The sequence below is a fragment of the Rosa rugosa genome, chromosome 4 (genome assembly GCF_958449725.1).
Source record: "Rosa rugosa chromosome 4, drRosRugo1.1, whole genome shotgun sequence".
Taxonomy (NCBI): domain Eukaryota; kingdom Viridiplantae; phylum Streptophyta; class Magnoliopsida; order Rosales; family Rosaceae; genus Rosa; species Rosa rugosa.
Genome location: NC_084823.1, coordinates 7,310,869 through 7,328,756, shown reverse-complemented (window position 1 = coordinate 7,328,756; position 17,888 = coordinate 7,310,869). Strand labels below are relative to the sequence as shown.

Here is a 17,888-nt window from a genome sequence, read left to right as displayed (position 1 = left end):
ATGTGAGAATAAAATTTCCCTTTTTTTTAGTCATTTTAAGGGATCACTTACCCACTTTTCGATTACATATTAGGATCTCGACCGTTCAGTTTTTAGGTTTAAATGAGTGGATTACTTCTGAAAATTATAGACCATTAAGCCAAATTGATAATCGTTAAGGCATTTATAATTGTGATTTATAATTATAAGCATGAACTGTTCAGGTTGGACAGATTCGGTTCGTCTATTGGCTTAATCTAGTTCGATATTTTAACTGTCATCAATTTTGCTGAAAATTAACAAAAGTGATCTATATATTAGGACTTAAAAACTGAGCGGTCGAGATACCAAAATGCGATCGAAAATGGATCCCATAATAAATCCCTTAAAATGACCAAAAAAAGAGATCTCTTAGTAGAAAGACTCTACACACACCCATCATATATATGGACAGAATATAGAATGAATCTTTGGTCCTTCACGTTAATTTGATCGGCCTTTAAAGTTCAGTTACGGTTACTGTATCAATATACATGTCCCCGTTTAGCTCATTTGCAGGCTTGTTTATTTGGGGTGCTAGGAGCCTACTTCCGGAATGTAAGAGTAATGCAATGGAGTATAAGTTATCCTGCCTGAGTAATTTTTTTATTTCTTAAGTGCAATTATATCCTCTACAAAAGAAAAGGTAAAGAACATTTAAAGGACATAGCCTACATGGTTTGGTAATATTTCTTGTACATTTTTTATTTCATATAATATTTATTATTTTAAGGAATCATGTTACCACTTCGACAACTCATGGTATGATAATATTTCTCATACATGTCATATTTTATGAAATATTTACCACTCTGAGGATTCATGATACCACTTCAAGAATTCATGTGATAAAAAGTCATCGTTAAGATAAATGTCCTCAGTAACAAGTTAACAACCAATATTGGCCCCCGAAATCATGATACCACTTCGAGAATTCATGTGCAAAATGAACTTAGTCTCATAATTTTACATGTTTTTTTTTTTTTCCATTCTTTATTTTGTATGACTATCATGTTCATATAGTAACAAGTTAACAACCAATCATAGCCATAGCCGTTGACTCAACTTAAAATATTAAAGGAAAAAAAAATTAAAAGATCTTCAAATACAGAAAAAATTAATACCATATTGGCCTCTATCTCAGACAAATCATTGATAGGACCTGAACAAGACCATTTTATGTTTCCCCTGAATAGAACTACCAAACTAATAATGGCTGATTTAGGTAGTGTCCTATCAATGGCAAGATAACATTGAAAACGAATTGAAAAGTACTTGGCTAATGCAAGCTAGCAACATATATATGCTTGGAAATTAATCACTTAACTTCGGTCCTCAGGTGCATGGGAATTCGACATCCTGAATCCATCGTTGATTAGGTATTGGTGCGGAAAAATTTAAAAGAATGACTAATTTCAGTTTACCCCCCTGAAGTTTGAGGTCGACATCATATTAGTCCCTGCAGTTTCAATTTAATCAGTAACACCCTCATACTTTTCAATTTCATCAACCGTGTCCAATGTCTCATTCTCCGTCCAATTTGGACGTTAACTCTGATACTTTAGAGGCTAAAATAGTCATTTCATAAAAAAAATTACAAAAAAAAGAAGAAGAAGAAGAAAGAAAACACAAAACCTCCCCCTCCGTTCCTCTCTCTCTTCTTCTTCATCTCCTTCTTCTTTTTCTGATCTTCTTCTTCTTCTCATAGCAGTAACATAGAAACCAAAGACCCATCTCTGATTTGTTCTCAATTTTCACATTCCTCACCCCCAAAATCAAATATTTGGAATCACCCATTTCACAATGTCTATCGGAATCGTGACCCGGTTCAAGGAAGTCGGCCAATCGACCATGGCAGCACACCAGCTGTGGTCCAAATTCACCTACCCGACCGCCCTCAGCCTCCCTTCAAGCCTCTTCGATGCCTCGACCCAAGTCTTCCAGAACTTGACCCGGTTCTTTTTCTTCTTCTTATTCAGATAATCACATGCCTTGCTGAGGTTGGCGGGAACCTTGCCGGTGTTGTTGCGGAGTTCAATGGAGAAGGAGGCGGTGATGATTCGGTTGTGGAAGGAGGAGAAGGATCAGGGGATGGAGGGATTGGGCTCAGAAGGGGAGAGGCAGGAGAGAGTGGGCTGGAGGATGAAGAAGGTGGAGCCGATGAGAATGCCGACGAGGATGAAGAGGAGGCTCGATTGCTTGTGTAGCTGTTTCATGCTTCTGCACTCTGTCTCGTCTTCTTGTTCGTCGCAGAGATGGAGATGGATTAGGGTTGGTGGTGGATGATGGTGACGGAGTGTAGGGGGTGGAATTTAATGTGTTGATTTAGGCATGTGGTTATCTGAAGCTATAGAAAAGGAAGATGAAGGAGGAGGAGGAGGAGGAGGAGGGGGAAGAGAGAGATCGAATATATCAGCCTTGAGGAGTGAACAAGGGGTCGACGAAGACGACGTATTTTTCCGGGAGGAGATTGGACGATCGGGGGTGGCTACGGTGGGTTCAGATCATGGTTATGGAGGTGGTGATGGTGCTGGAAGAGGTCTTCCTGTGTTTTCAGGGGATTCATTAGATGTGTGATTTCTCTTTTGTCTTCTCCGGTTCAAATTCGGAAGATATATAGAGCCATGCTTTTTTTGGGTTAATAGAACTGAAAACATGAATGGAGGAATACTGAAGGATGAGGAAAAGGAGTTGGGCTGTGAAGAGAATGATGGAGATGGTGGAGCAGAGGCCAAGAGGCCAAACGACGTCGGATTAGCCCCTAAAGTGGGTTTTTTTGTTATGATATTTTTTTTGTCTTGAAATGACCACGTTTGCCCTTATAGTGGGCCCCCAACATAATGTCCAATTTAGACGGAACTCAAGTAATTGGACACGGTTGATGAAATTGAAAAGTATGAGGGTGTTACTGATTAAATTGAAACTGCAGGGACTAATATGATGTCGACCCCAAAGTTCAGGGGGGTAAACTAAAATTAGTCCTTAAAAGAAAATCTCCTCCTCTACTTTTCTGATGGGAGTGAGAGTGAAAGTTTCACGGTCAATGTCTTCATGCCTTTCGGTTTAGGCAAGTCAAATTGGAGGGGGTACATGCAAAAAATACTCTGATGCTTAGGTCATTGAGTGTTTAAGTTATAGTAAGTGTTTGCTTACCCCGAATGTTCACCTAACTAGGTATTTATAGGTAAGTTTGAGCGAATATCTCGAATAGTGCGTGTAGTGGTGTGTAAACTTCGCAAATCATGCGTTATTTGATCCATTATGTCACTCTCAAGACAATGTGGGGGAAGTGCTTCTCGCTTGCTACAGATTCGACCAAGCTAACTATTATGTTGATCGGTTCCCCCTTATTCAGATCCACCTCGAAATGATTTCACCTCGAGGGGATCCGACATTCTCAGAGTTCCCCAAATAGATTGAGCCGTCTCTTTCGGCCGAGTCTCCTGATTAGAATATGATTTTATTTCTCCTAGATCTGCCTTGAGAGGATTTCACCTCACTGGCCTAGACCATGAAATGGGGATTTCATCTAGATCCGTCTTGAGGGAATTTTGCCTCGAGGACTCTCCCAGATAGGGCTAGGCATTTAGCCCAAAAACCTGAAACCCGGCCCGAGACCGCCCGAACGATCCAATCCCTTTAACAAAATTTGACAGTTTTATAAGACCCGGCCCGAAAACATAATATAACGGACCGGGCTCGGTCCTTAAAAGTAAAACAAAAAAATAGCCCGAAGGCCCGAACTGATATGAGTAACTATACATTTGTTTAGTTTTTTATTCTTCTCGCTTCCTCTTTTTCTGGACTCTCTTCTTCTCTCTCTTCTGAGTTGTTTAGTTTTTTATTCTTCTCTTTTTCCTCTTTTTCCGGACACTCTCTCTTCTTTCTTCTTTCTTCTTTCTTTTCCCGTCTCTTCTGGTTTCTCCCTCCCCTCTATTTTTTTTTTCTTCTCTCTTCTTATCTTCTTATTCTTCTCCCCAAACGCCTCTATTGTCTTTTTTTCTTTTCTTTTCCCTTCTCTCCCTAGTCCTCCTTCCCCATCAGATCAATTGTAGATAATGAATTAATGAGAGAATTCCTAATTCTCCTTTGTCTTTACTCATCCCCAAAATTTCTCTCTCTCGGTCTCTCTCTAGTTTTTCACTTTTTCTGTAGCTATGCCGATTGGAGGACGAATCTGAGTTGCTTTGGAGGGCACAGGAATGGGTTTGGAGAAAGATCTGAGAACAGATCTGTTGTTTTTTTTTTCTTTTTTAGCCTTTTGAGCCCGTAAAGCCCAAAAATCCGGCCCCAAAAAAATGGTCCGGGCCCAACTCGGTCCTAAAACTGAAAAAAAATTATTTAGGCCCTTCCCGAAATTCCGGTCCGGGTCTGGGCTATATAAATTTTACACGAGTCGGGCCCAATCCCAGCCCTACTCCCGTCGGCTGCTTCTCCTGCAGCCCATTTCTTAATTACGAACCCATCATTTCTTATTCCAAAATTTTACACTCCCAGATTAAGTAGGTATCAATTGACTATTAGGTACACCTAGATCATGCATAGAACACCGGATTTCAAATTCTATATTGATCCACACAAAGAAAGCAATTACTGTCAATATATCATGAAAGAAGAATCCTTGTCTTAGCATCTATTGTTGGTTTTCCTTTGGGAAAGAATAGGGAGAGGCTGGCTGATATATAACTACTTTCATGCCTAAGTAGCTACAGACATCCCGAGCGTCTTTTCTTTTATCCCCGATCGCTATTGTTCAAAAATATTATACATTCATGCCCTAGTAGCCTGGCAAGAGGGGGAATTCAATGTTCTGGAATTAATGGAGAGAGTAGCCGGCGTCCTTTCTTCTGTGCATCACTTCTTGTGTAACAGATTGTATGCCGCGCGCAAAGTTTGGGTATGTGATTCTCTCGTAGAATCCTCTAAATAATTAAATTAACACAAAGGATGCTTTGTTCACACAGTAGTTACAAAAGAATTAGCTAGGCAGTCAGGAGAGATTAGGCCGGAGTTGCGCCGCACTGCCACAACTTGAAATGTCAGAGGAGATCGAAGAGGCTCTCGTAGAATCCTCCAGTTAAATTAACGTAAAGGACGCATTGTTCACATATAGTTACGATACAAAAATAAAAAAGAGACATTCCACAAACTCTAAACATTTATACGCAAACTCAACTCTCATGTATGAAATGCCATCTGGTTTACACTGGGACTCCATCTGCGGACGAGACTTCTCCTGTGTCATGGGATGCATGTAGTTTTGGCCTCTGGGTAAGCCTAGGTTGTCCTTGGCATCCATGCATTCTCATTTCCCCAAAACTAGGGTTTCGCCAAGAATGTGAATCACAAGGCAGGGACTAAAGTTAAACTTAATTAAACAGATCTCCTAGTTAATAGTTGATTAATTAAACTCCTTTTCTTCAATGTAGTGTTGTTGGCTTAATCCAGGGTGGATTTTGTAAAGGTAGAATTAAAGAAACTTTTTTCTTGGGTTGGGCTAAAAGCCTAAAACTCAGATTCTTCAGACGTATTTGTTGTAAATACTACAATTATGTGGCTGTCCACGTAATTATTTCGGGACAACATGTAATACTCATTAGTTAGAGTCAATTATGTAAATTGTGGAAACTTGAGATTGATCACCAAGAACCATAAGAGTGGTCACCAAGTAGCCTTGGGAGTGATCATCAAGTCATCTCATAAGTCATCATCAAGTTACCATATGAGTGATCACCAAGTTAGTGTGATCATCAAGTAACTCTACCCTATTTAAAGGGAACTAATGAGAATGAGAAGACACACCTCTTCCCCCCCCATCCATTATTCTCTCTTCATACTTTACTTTCTAGCAAGCAAGTTATCTCATTTTATAACACGTTATCAGCACGATAGTCTCTCGTATAAGCTCCCGGAGTTTCAAGAGTCATATGGTGCAACTTCATTCCGGGTAATACTCTTAATCTAGAGTTTAACTTGCTTGTTCTTTGTTCATATGGTATTCTCCATTGTTTCTTATGCCAATTCACGAGGATATGCACAATCGAATAATGCAATCGCATCTACAACATTCATTGTGCGAGTGGGCATCAATATTCAAGTTGTTCTAGGCATCTTGCTAGACACACATATCAATAAGGTAAGTACACATTCATTATCATCTTGATTTATTACCATCGTTGTGTAATCTATATTCATATCCTTATTCATTTAACGGAACCGGTTGTTCTATCTCGAACCCGAAGTTTCGAGTGCTAAGAGTTTGAACCTCAAGTTCAAACCACCAAAATTTATAACCGGAAATTTCTAATTGGTCTATCTCGAACCCGAAGTTTCGAGTGCTAAGTGTTTGAACCCCAAGTTCAAACCACCAAAATTTAGAATACGAATTTCCTAGTTGGTTTACACATTAATATAGTGTAGAGAGTATTCTTCTCTTACTATAGTGTACGTTGAACTTGACTTTTATGAATAGGCAACCAAAGTAATAACAAAACTTCTTTGGAAATTCCCAAGGGAAGGAAATTAAGCTCTAGGGAACGTCAAATGATTTTTCAACACTGGATGTAAACTCTCGGAAAAAGGAAGAGAAAAGAACTGAAAATTTTGCCCAAACAATTTGCAGCAAAAGTTTTCAAATTTCCATCCTTGCAAGGCAGATTTAGAAAACTCACCACTGCTTCAATTTCAGTCGAAACGATGTAAAATTTTCTAGATCACTAGCCAAAAGGCTGAACATTGTTATGTTAAAATTTCAAAGTTTCGGAGCTCTGGAAGTCATTAGAAATTGATTCCAAAGTTGTTGCAACGGGAAATCATCATAACATTGAGATTAAAAATCTCAGCTTTTAGACTGAATTCGAGGGTTAAAATGTTCTCGATCACTTTTGGGTGAAATTTGTTGGAACTGAAAACAATTTCGAAAATCATTTTGAAATCACTTTAATATAAATACCTCTACGACTTGAAAAGTGTCCTTAGAGCACAATATTTTTCTAAACCTTGGAAACAACACAAATGGAGAAGTTTCAATGTTGAACTAGCATGATCTCAATCACAACCTAAACCTCAATAATGTAAGAAAGCGGTAGGACAACATCCACCAAACAAGGGAAATAAAAGCCAACGGAACTATTAGCAAGGAAGGAATACTTGCAGTCCTCAAGGGATGTCTTACCGGTAATACGTATTGTTGTAGACGGCCAGAATCCCAGAGAGTCGCCTGCCCTTCCTTGATAGACGTATTACTCGATGACCTTTCGTTATTCACTTCGGAAAATGGTCGAGCGTCGAACGAGCTCAACCATGCAAGAGTCAAAACACGTCGATGTCTACCAAATTTGTCGATACCTAGAGTCGAACCACTTGGTCCACGGAACAAAGTAGCCTTGTTCCCTCGTACGCACGCGAAACTTGACGTCCAAAACTCGAGTCAACTGTAGCCATAATTGACTCGGTGTTTTCACCTCACACATGAGTGAGTCGAAGAAACATAATTCGAGGAGTCGCCATAGAGGTCGCACCGTGGACACACACCTCTTTTCCTTCTTCTCTTATGATACGCTTCTGGCCCATGCTGAATACGCATTACCTTGCTGAACCATTCCCGAGGAGGTCTAAACGCTACCAGGTATATCATAGGGTGACCTTAGTCAAACCTATAAGTTTGCTAATCGCGTAGTTTCCTCAGCTACCCCAGAGCAACGCCTTATATGGTACCACTCGCCGAATCCATGCTTTCAGATTTTACAACCCTAAAATTTCATAAGACAATTTCCATGTCCAAACAACAACTTTTCTTATGGGGACTCAAAGTTTGTCGTTCACGTACCTTTTCCTTGTTACTTTTACCTCATACTGGGCCCACGTAATCTTTGTCGCGGTCTGTGCACTGTGGAGGAGCTTTGGGTGGCAATACTCGTTCAAATTCAATAAACAAATAAAAGGATGAACAGTAACTGGACTCGATAAAGATTACAAGACAGATGCAACATCGAGTCCTACCAACAATACTAGAGCCCACATTTATGTTACCAAAATGAGAGATATCTTTGTGTTTGGTACCTTCAGTACTTAAAGTGCGTGGTGTATGTTAGAAAAAAACATCCGCTCTCTCATTTGGATCATATTACACAACAATACGAGGCATATATGGTTATGAACCAGAAGTTCACCAAGCCAAATACATTAATTTGGCATGACCAAATTGGTCATTCATGTTGTGTAAGATTACCAACAAGCTCCAATGAGATTCATTGTCGAGTTCAAATATTGTTGTGTTAAACAATAGTGATTGCAAAATTTGCTCTTGCGGAATTTTGTCAAGGAGCAGTATTGCACATATGATTTGTCACTTCAATGAGACAATATTCCTGCCGTTAGGGGGAGAAAAGAGTGTCTTTGATGAACGGCATGAATTAATCATGTCTCATATTGGGCCTCGTACCTGAAGTACGACGGTTAATTCATACTGAGAAAATTTATCATTCACGCCTGAGCATGAATCAGTAAATTCATCATGTCTCAAATTGAGCCTCATACCTAAAGTACGAAGGATTTATTAATCACTAGTTCTGAAGTGAATTGGTTTACAAGTGACAAAATCATGTGCTACATACAATCCTCATAGTAGGGATAAAAAATTCCCTAATGCATGAAAAGATTGTACAAGCAGTCTAGACCACACTTGAATTATAGAAAACGTGTTGGTCCAAATGGCATGATTCTCCTGATAAGACTGCCATACTAAAATGTTAGCGCTCCTAACGAGGCTGCACAAATAAAGCTTGCAAAAGCTATTATAAATAATGTCATGGTTGGACATTTCATCAAATATGTCAATTGCCTGAAGCGTGACATATCTATAGGTTCCAAAGTTTTGACTACTGTGAAGTAGAGGTCATAAAGCCCTATATCGCTCTAACGCTCTAGATGAGGTTATGAGTAAACGATCCACATTCTCTAAATAAGTTCATCCATGCGATATGACTGTCTTGTAAGAGATACAAGTCTATCGAGAAAGGATGAAAGCCCCAGAAGAGGCATGAGTACCCAATATTAATAAGCTATATGGATAGCTAATGCATGCATATGAGAATAGTGGGATCACAAAATTGATGATCATCGATGATTGATATTATCTATGGTAGCTACCAAAATTATCAAGGGCTATGATGACATTGAATCACGTTCTCATACAAAAGTTGACATGATTATTGGCCAAACAGGAAAAGGGCATTTCCTGTATAACGATGAACGTGAAATAGTTGAACCTATAGTTCAAACACCAAACCAAATATTTTCTTAACCTGGAAGGTTAAAGATCGGTGTTTGAGATAATGAGAAATTAGATCGCTAGTTATGGCACAAGGTTTCTCAATTGAGATAAGGGTTATGGTTATCAATATAATCTCCTTTTATATATACAATTACCTTTGTATCAGTACAATGCCATATATAGTTGTTATGGCAAGTTGGTGTTATGGAGGTTTCATATACCCTAACGCTTTTTGTGTAAAAATCCATCCAAGCAGAGGAATGCTTGAAGTGTATCGCCAAAGGAGATTACTCATGGATTTAAGGGCGTATCACTATCTCTAAAGTTATAGTGCCATAAAACATATTTATTAATGCTAATCTCTGAAGGACTTAGATTGCCCAAAAAGTAGTCCATAAAGAAATCAGAGATTCATAATCTCAATTATGGTGTTAAAGAGCCTCACGCTCATAGTAAAGTGTTAAAGAGCCTCATGCTCATAGTGAGTACTCAATTCAATCACTGCAAAATGTGCCCTAAGTTGCCTTATTGAGTACTTCAATAAACGAAAGCTTTCGAACTCGAAATTTTTTGCAACATACTCTAGAAAAAGTTATGGGCGTAGTTAGAGCTCCTGGAGAGTCTACTAACTTATAAATCCATTTATGCTTCATGCGTATTCACAAAAGGTAAACGTGAAAATTTATCTATATGCATGTTATGATTATTTCTCACAATCAAGAGCATATAGATTTATTACTAATATGTGGTAAAAGGCTTTAGATATAGCCTAGTTTCCTCCGGTGTTGCTCTAACCTTACAGGTACAAAAATAAGTGATAATCACTTATACATAGCATACAAGTCACCCTTCAGTGGGAAACATCAAAACCGCCATGCATGAAGGTTTTGCATCCTCTGAGGTTGAAGTTCAAGGAGAAAACGCTCATCATCCATATCAAGTCAAAGTCTACACTTTTGGAAGATGGTCTATAATATCAATGTGCTTCATCAACAATATCATTGAAGTTTGCAACCATGAGGGGGAGATTCCAATCAGGGGGAGCACCCAAAATCATTCTCAATATGACATATGCGCGTTGTACTCTTTTTCCTTCAACTAGGGTTATTTTTTTCCACTGAGTTTTTGTTACCTGGCAAGGTTTTAACGAGGCAACATTAAGCGCGTCCAACACCAAAATTAATTGGTGGACATCCAAGGGGGAGTGTTGTAAATACTACAATTATGTGGCTGTCCACGTAATTATTTCGGGACAACATGTAATACTCATTAGTTAGAGTCCATTATGTAAATTGTGGAAACTTGAGATTGATCACCAAGAAACCATAAGAGTGGTCACCAAGTAGCCTTGGGAGTGATCATCAAGTCATCTCATAAGTGATCATCAAGTTACCATATGAGTGATCATCAAGTAACTCTACCCTATTTAAAGGGAACTAATGAGAATGAGAAGACACACCTCTCCCCCCCCCCCCCCATCCATTATTCTCTCTTCATACTTTACTTTCTAGCAAGCAAGTTATCTCATTTTATAACAGTATTGTCTTTTTTTTTTTGGTTTTTTTTTTCTTTTTACTTTTTTCTTGCTAGTGATTCTTCAAATGCAGTTGTGAATTATTGTTGTGAATAATATTTTGGTTACTCTAATCAAATTTAAGGGTGAATGCATCAATCTATTTGCCGCCAAAATCATTAACTGGTAAATTTATTATCATATCAGGACTAATTCCTGGGGTAGTTTATAGGACTAATTAGGGCTCTTAAATCTGGAGGAGTGAATTCCATCTACAATTTTCTTTGTGTTGAAATTCTTATAAAAGCACAAAGTTCAAGTCACTAAAAACAATATTTAAGTTGCTAAGAAAAGAAACACAGAGTGGAGATTGTAAAATGGAGATCGATTGTCAATTTCACTCATCTAAATTTGCTATGCTGGCCAGTATCAATTGTCACGCCTATCTATCAATCAAAAATTGTCATGATTGTTTGTTGGAAAGTAGCAATTGCTACAAATAACTGTGTAAAACTTCATAATTCATACAGATATCAGTGCTATTTCCACATTCAAAAGAAGGACATGTGAAAATTTATTGTTACAAGTGGCTGTGTGAATAAAACTACTTTGTAATTATAATTTAGTTATCACTGACGGATATCTGTGTATAAATAATTTACACAGATATCAATATAGACTAAATGCTGACACATGAAAATCTAAGAGAAAATCTTGCCATACTGATTTCAGTGATTAATAGTATGAGCATGTTCTTATGTAGGACCCAATCATTTAATTCACACGGATGTCTGTATCTACAAATTAAAACTCATTGATTTTTATTAATATGAAAGTTAATATGTTTAAAATCTGTGTGTGTTGCTTATTTTGCTAATGATGCGAAGAACACAAGACTAGTGAGATTTACTAGTAACTCCTAATACTCAAGCAAGTAGCTGCTTAAGCCTCAATTTGAAAAGAAGTTCGTAGTAAAGTAATTAGCCCTTCCCGTGGAGTACACTATCACACTTGTAAATTTGTGATTTTTTGTTTTTATCACTCATATTGAAAATCAAGTTATGAAATTAAGTACGCATATCAAGATTTAGGGTAACACATATTGAAAATCAAGTTATGAAATTAAGTACGCATATCATGATTTAGGGTAACACATTGAAAATCAAGTTATGAAATTAAGTACACATATCATGATTTAGGATAACACTCGACTGAAAATCAAGTCATGAAATTAATTACACAGACCAAGCCCAACAAATACAGAACACTAACTTGAACAAGGCCCCAAGCCGACAACCCAACAAAGAGAACTGAGAGATTAGGCAAGAGGCTATTGCAGACCATCTACCAGTGAGAACAACATTATTGATATATTAAAGGAGTTGAAATAGAAGTAAAACGAGGTTAAAGACGAACCTGAATCACACGAAATGATGCCTTTTGAGCTTGTGAACCACTTGATGAAAGATTGGGCAGCGACAACAGCATTTAGCAGAGACTTGAATCAGGCTCTTCTTTTTCCTCTGAGACTAGTGGTAGGAGGACGAGAAAGAGGCTTTCCAGTGCGACCATCTTTATTTGATTCAGCTGGTTCTTCGTCATACTCATTGTAATGAAATTGTACCACGTCTGGATCATCATCAACAGTCGCAAACACGCTTTGATCATCTGTTGAAGGCTCTATTTCATCTGGAGAAGGTTCTTGGAGGCTCAAATCTCTCATTGAGTATTCTAATTCCAATTCTTTGTCATCTTCACAAAATTTCAGTTCTGGATTTGGATCACCTTCATTTGTGGCAGTCAGAATTTGGACCAGATTGGGAAGCTGTTGTGTTCCTCTACTAGTCTGACCGGAGCCGGGCAAATCTTTATTTGAGCCATCTTTGTCTGATTCTCCTTCATGGTTACCTCCTAGAGACTCCAATCCGTCGCCTAGATCACCACCAATTCTGGCTGTAACAATTTGGTCGAGATTAGGAGGCTCTATTCTTGTTCGAGCACCCATAGTATGACCTTTGATTTTGCGCGAGTCTTTGCTTAACTGATATACTTCTGCTTTTCTGTCTTTGTAATCGCCATCTCCAAGAGACGTCAATTCCACATTCTGATCAATTCCTTGAGCACTAGAAAGCGGTTGCTGGAAGTATGAATCTACATTTGAGGCAATTAGTTCTGACTCTTGTATTTTCTCATCTTCATCGTCAAAAGAAACCAGTGCCTTGCCCGAATCACTACTGCTTGCGGTAGTCACGACTTTTTCAAGATTGAAAAGCTTTAGTTCCTCTTGTTCTTGAGTATGATGTTGGCGCCCTCGCAAATCTTTCTTCGAACCGCCAAATTTCACTTCATGTGCCTTTGCTTTGTTATCTTTATAATTGTCAGCACCAACAGACTTTAATTCCTCACTTGAATCATCAACATTTGTGGCAGTGATTTGGATAAGATCCGGAGGAACCTGTTAAAAATTTCTACAATATGTTAACATATGACATACATAAAATTAATTTCAGAACTTATTTACTTAAATAATAACCTAATTTACTCTAGCGAGGATTTTATTTACCTAAAAGACAACTTTCTTTTAGTTACTACTTGAGTTATATGAGTTGTAATATGAGTCATAAAAGATAATAAATTTTACATGAAATAGAACATGTATAAAAAAATGTTAACATACCGTAGCTTTACTCAGAGCCTGTTTACCTCCTCGAGCACTGGCAAATGGATTTAGTTCTTCAACTTTGCCTTCTTCATCGACCAAAGAAACCATTGCCCTGCTTGAATCAGTACCACTAGCGGTACTTATAAGTCGCTCAAGATTCAAAGGCTCTTCTCTACTTCTTGCTCGGGTATGAGCTTGTTGCCCACGCTGGTCCTTTTTTGAACTAGCTACTTCCAATTTTTCAAAATGGTTTTGGGATTCTGATTCATGCACCTCCACTTCATCCGCATCAATGTCTTGAGATTGCATTGCCCCATCTAGATCAAAATTACTTACGACATCCGAAACTTGACCAACTATGGAAGCCTTTTGTTTTCTAGTAAGGTGACTAGAATGCTTTTTCTTCTGGAAGAATGTCTCTTTCGAATTGATTAATTTTTGTTTTTCATCAGATTGTTGCTCCACATCTTGAGTAACCTCTATGTCGCCAGTCTCAATTTTGTTACAAAGGGGCTCATTTGATATTTCTTCATCAACCTTAGATGGAAGCTCGACATCTTCATTTGCATTGTTTGGACCACCCAAATTCAAATCTCCGCCATCTTCTTGTGGTTTTGATTCTTGTACTTCTGCTTTGCGGTCGTCATCCTCTTGAGATTTTATAGCTCCATCTAGATCAACATTACTTGTGATATTCAAAGCTTCACCGAATTTGAAAGGCTTCTGTTTTCCACTCCGATGACCAGAAGGATTTTTCATCTGCAACGATCTTTTTTCCGATTCATATGATTTTTCTTCTAAACCATATGGTTTTTTTTCACCTTCATATGGTTCTTTCTCCTGATACTGAGTAGCTTCTATGTTATCAGACTCGCTTTGATTAATGAGAGGCTTGCAATGACGCTCATCTGATTCTTCTTCATGTTCATTAGATTGACGCTCTACTCCTTCATCTACATTATTTGAACCACTTAAATCAAATTCTTCACCATCATTGTGAGATCCCAACTCATGCACTTCTGCTTCGTCGTTGTCATCTTCTTGAGATTGTACTCCCCCATGTTGACAAATATTATCTGTGGCATTCAAGACTTGATCAAATCTGGAATGTTGTAATTTTCCTTGCGGATGACGACGACTACTCGAAGCTTTGTCCTTCTTAGGGGGGCGCAAGTTTCTTTTGGAATCATTTGAATCCTTTTCAGCTGCATGTACTTTGTCCACGTCTTGAGTAACATCTGTATTCTTAGTCTCACTTTGGTTACTGAGAGGCTTGTGGCTGCACTCATTTGATTCTTCTTCAACTGCGTTAGATTCTTCCTCCACATGTTGAGCAGAATCTGTGTTTTTTGTCTCACTTTGGTGACAGAGAGGCTCGCCGTGGCAGTCGTCTGGTTCTTTTTCATCTGCAATAGAATGTTCTACGTTTTCATCTGCATGATTTAAACCACTTGAAATCAATTCTTCTCCGTTGTCCTCAGGATTCGATTCAGGCGCTTGCTCTTCATCGTTGTCACCATCTTTTAATTCTTCTGCCTCGTCTAGACTAAAAATATCTGTAGCTTTTGCAAATTGCAGGATTCCAGAAGGGTTTTCTTTTCCCATCTTCGTACCACTATTCCAAGAAGGCTTTTCTTTTCTCTTCTTCACACCACTGGTACTCGGAGATCTTTCCTTCTTAGGCATGCTCAATTTACTTTTGGAGTCCTTTGGTTCTTGTTCAGCTGCGTTGGATTCTTCCTTCACATATTGAGCAGAATCTGTGTTTTTTGTCTCACTTTGGTGATTGAACAGAGGCTCGCCAAGGCTCTCGTTTGGTTCTTGTTCATTTGCATTAGAATGTTCTACTTTTTCATCAGCATTATTTGAACCACCCGAAATCAATCGAACCTCAGGATTCGATTCAAGCACATGGTCTTCATCATTGTCACCATCTTCTAATTCTTCTGCACCAATAATATCTGCAGCTTTCGCAAATTGCAGGATTCCAGTAAGGTTTTCTTTTCCCCTCTTCGCACCACTATTTGAAGAGGGCTTTTCTTTTCCCTTGTTCACACCGCTGGTACTCGGAGATCTTTCCTTCTTAGGTAAGCTCAATTTACTTTTGGAGTCCTTTGATTCTTGTTCAGCTGCGTTGGATTCTTCCTCCACATGTTGAGCAGAATCTGTGTTTTTTGTCTCAATTTGGTGACTGAGAGGCTCGCCATGGCGCTCGTCTGGTTCTTGTTCATCTGCATTAGAATGTTCTACTTTTTCATCTGCATTATTTGAACCACCCGAAATCAATTCTTCGCCGTCATGCTTAGGATTCAATTCAGGCACTTGGTCTTCATCGTTGTCACCATCTTCTAATTCTTCTGCACCAATAATATCTGCAGCTTTTGCAAATTGCAGGATTCCAGAAGGATTTTCTTTTCCCTTCTTCGCACCACTACTCAAAGAAGGTTTTTCTTTCCATTCTTCACACCACTGCTACTTGGAGATCTTTCCTTCTTCGGTAGGCTCAATTTACTTTTGGAGTCCTTTGATTCTTGTTCAGCTGCGTTGGGATCTTCATCCACATGTTGAGCAGAATCAGTGTTTTTTGTCTCAATTTGGTGACTGAGAGGCTCGCCACGGTGCTCGTCTGGTTCTTGTTCGTCTGCATTAGAATGTTCTACTTTTTCATCGCCGTCATCCTCAGGATTCGATTCAGGCACTTGGTCTCCATCGTTGTCACCATCTTCTAATTCTTCTGCACCAATAATATCTGCAGCTTTTGCAAATTGCAGGATTCCAGAAGGGTTTTCTTTTCCCTTCTTCGCACCACTACTCGATGAAGGCTTTTCTTTTCCCTTGTTCACACCGTTGGTACTCGGAGATCTTTCCTTCTTAGGTAGACTCAATTTACTTTTGGAGTCCTTTGATTCTTGTTCAGCTGCGTTGGATTCTTCCTCCACATGTTGAGCAGAATCATTGTTTTTTGTCTCACTTTGGTGACTGAGAGGCTCGCCATGGCGCTCGTCTGGTTCTTGTTCGTCTGCATTAGAATGTTCTACTTTTTCATCGCCGTCATCCTCCGGATTCGATTCAGGCACTTCGTCTTCATCGTTGTCACCATCTTCTAATTCTTCTGCACCAATAATATCTGCAGCTTTTGCAAATTGCAGGATTCCAGAAGGGTTTTCTTTTCCCTTCTTCGCACCGCTCTTACGCTGAGATTTTTTGTTCTTTGGTAGGCGCGGTTTCTTTTTGGACTCATTTGATTCTTCTTCAACTGCGTTGGATTCTTTCTCCACATCTGGAGATGCATCTGTGTGGTCATCATGAGGTTTGCTGTTGCCCTCGTCTAATTTTCCTTCACCTGCATCTTCATCAGGAACACTTTGTTCACCGGAAGGCTTGCTCGACTCGATTGTATCCGAGCCATCTACTTTTCCTTGATTATCATTAAAAGAATCTTGGCCCACGTTTGGATCAGCACTTGTATTGTTGGCCCCACTTGAGATACTGGTTTGTAAATCTTGTGCTTGTTGCACAATACGTTGATCTGGAGGAGCCGTTTGTACCTTTGAACTTTCAACCAGGTTCGTGTCTGGATCAGGACCGTTTTCAATATCACTGTAGTCAGTGGGTTTGCCTGCAGGGTTGCTCTCCAGATTGTGTCTGTCTTCACTAGAACCAAGTTGACCCGTCCCATTTCTCGACATTCTCTTCTTCATGGCCATGGAAAGGAGCCCAATTACAATGAAAGCAACAAAAAATACACCACCTAGGGAGACAAAGGTGGTAACAATAGCTGTGCGTTGGCCATTGCTAGGTGACGAAAACTGGGGTCCTGGTGCAATTGAATCATAATAATTCGGAGAAATTGAATTATAATGATTAGGAGGGATTGCCCAAGGAGATGGTGATTGTGATGGTGGTGGTGGTGAGTAGTCAGGCGAAGGAGGTGATGGTGTAGGTTGTGGTGAGGGAAAGTAAGATGAAGGGGGTGATGCTGGTGGTGGTGATGGTGATGAAGGCGGTGGAAGTACTGGTGGGGAATAATTAAAGGGTGGTGGTGGTGGTGATAGGGGTGACGGATGTGATGGGGATGGGGGCGGCGGTGAATGTATTGGTGGATAGTAGTGAGATGGTGGCGGTGGTGATGGCAAAGTTGGGGGTGGGAGATTGTTACATGTGCATGCTGGTGGTGGTGGAGGTTGGAGCTTTGGAGTAGTAGTAGTATTACACGGTGGTGAAGGCGGTGGAGGTGGAGGTGGAGGGGGAAGTATTGGAGAAGTTGTGCTATTACAAGGTGGTGAAGGCGGTGGTGGTGGGGAATGGTATGGATAACCGGCCATCGTGCGTACCAGCTACTAGCTAGCAATTGCTAGTGATGAGATAATTTGGTAGTGGCAGGTTCTATTTAAATAATCTAATGCATGCATGATTGCGAG

General features: G+C 39.4%; 1 protein-coding gene across 1 annotated transcript; it reads right to left on the bottom strand.

Annotated features, from left to right (window-relative positions):
• Positions 1–11,922: 11,922 nt before the first annotated feature.
• Positions 11,923–17,792, bottom strand: LOC133744246 (uncharacterized). Its single transcript, XM_062172383.1, has 3 exons — positions 15,980–17,792; positions 13,483–15,917; positions 11,923–13,260 (listed from the first exon to the last, which is right to left on the bottom strand). Exons 1-3 carry the CDS (start codon positions 17,790–17,792, stop codon positions 12,310–12,312), a joined length of 5,199 nt encoding a protein of 1,732 aa, XP_062028367.1. The 3' UTR covers positions 11,923–12,309.
• Positions 17,793–17,888: the final 96 nt, after the last annotated feature.

Bases quoted from the DNA above. Each gene is read 5' to 3' on its own strand.
- LOC133744246 (XM_062172383.1), bottom strand. From the start codon at position 17,792: ATGGCCGGTTATCCATACCATTCCCCACCACCACCGCCTTCACCACCT. The intron at 15,918-15,979 runs GTAAATTGAGCC...AAGAATGGAAAG, and splicing joins AGAATCAAAGGACTCCAAAA to AAAAACCTTCTTTGAGTAGT. The intron at 13,261-13,482 runs GTATGTTAACAT...AATTTTTAACAG, and splicing joins AGGCTCTGAGTAAAGCTACG to GTTCCTCCGGATCTTATCCA.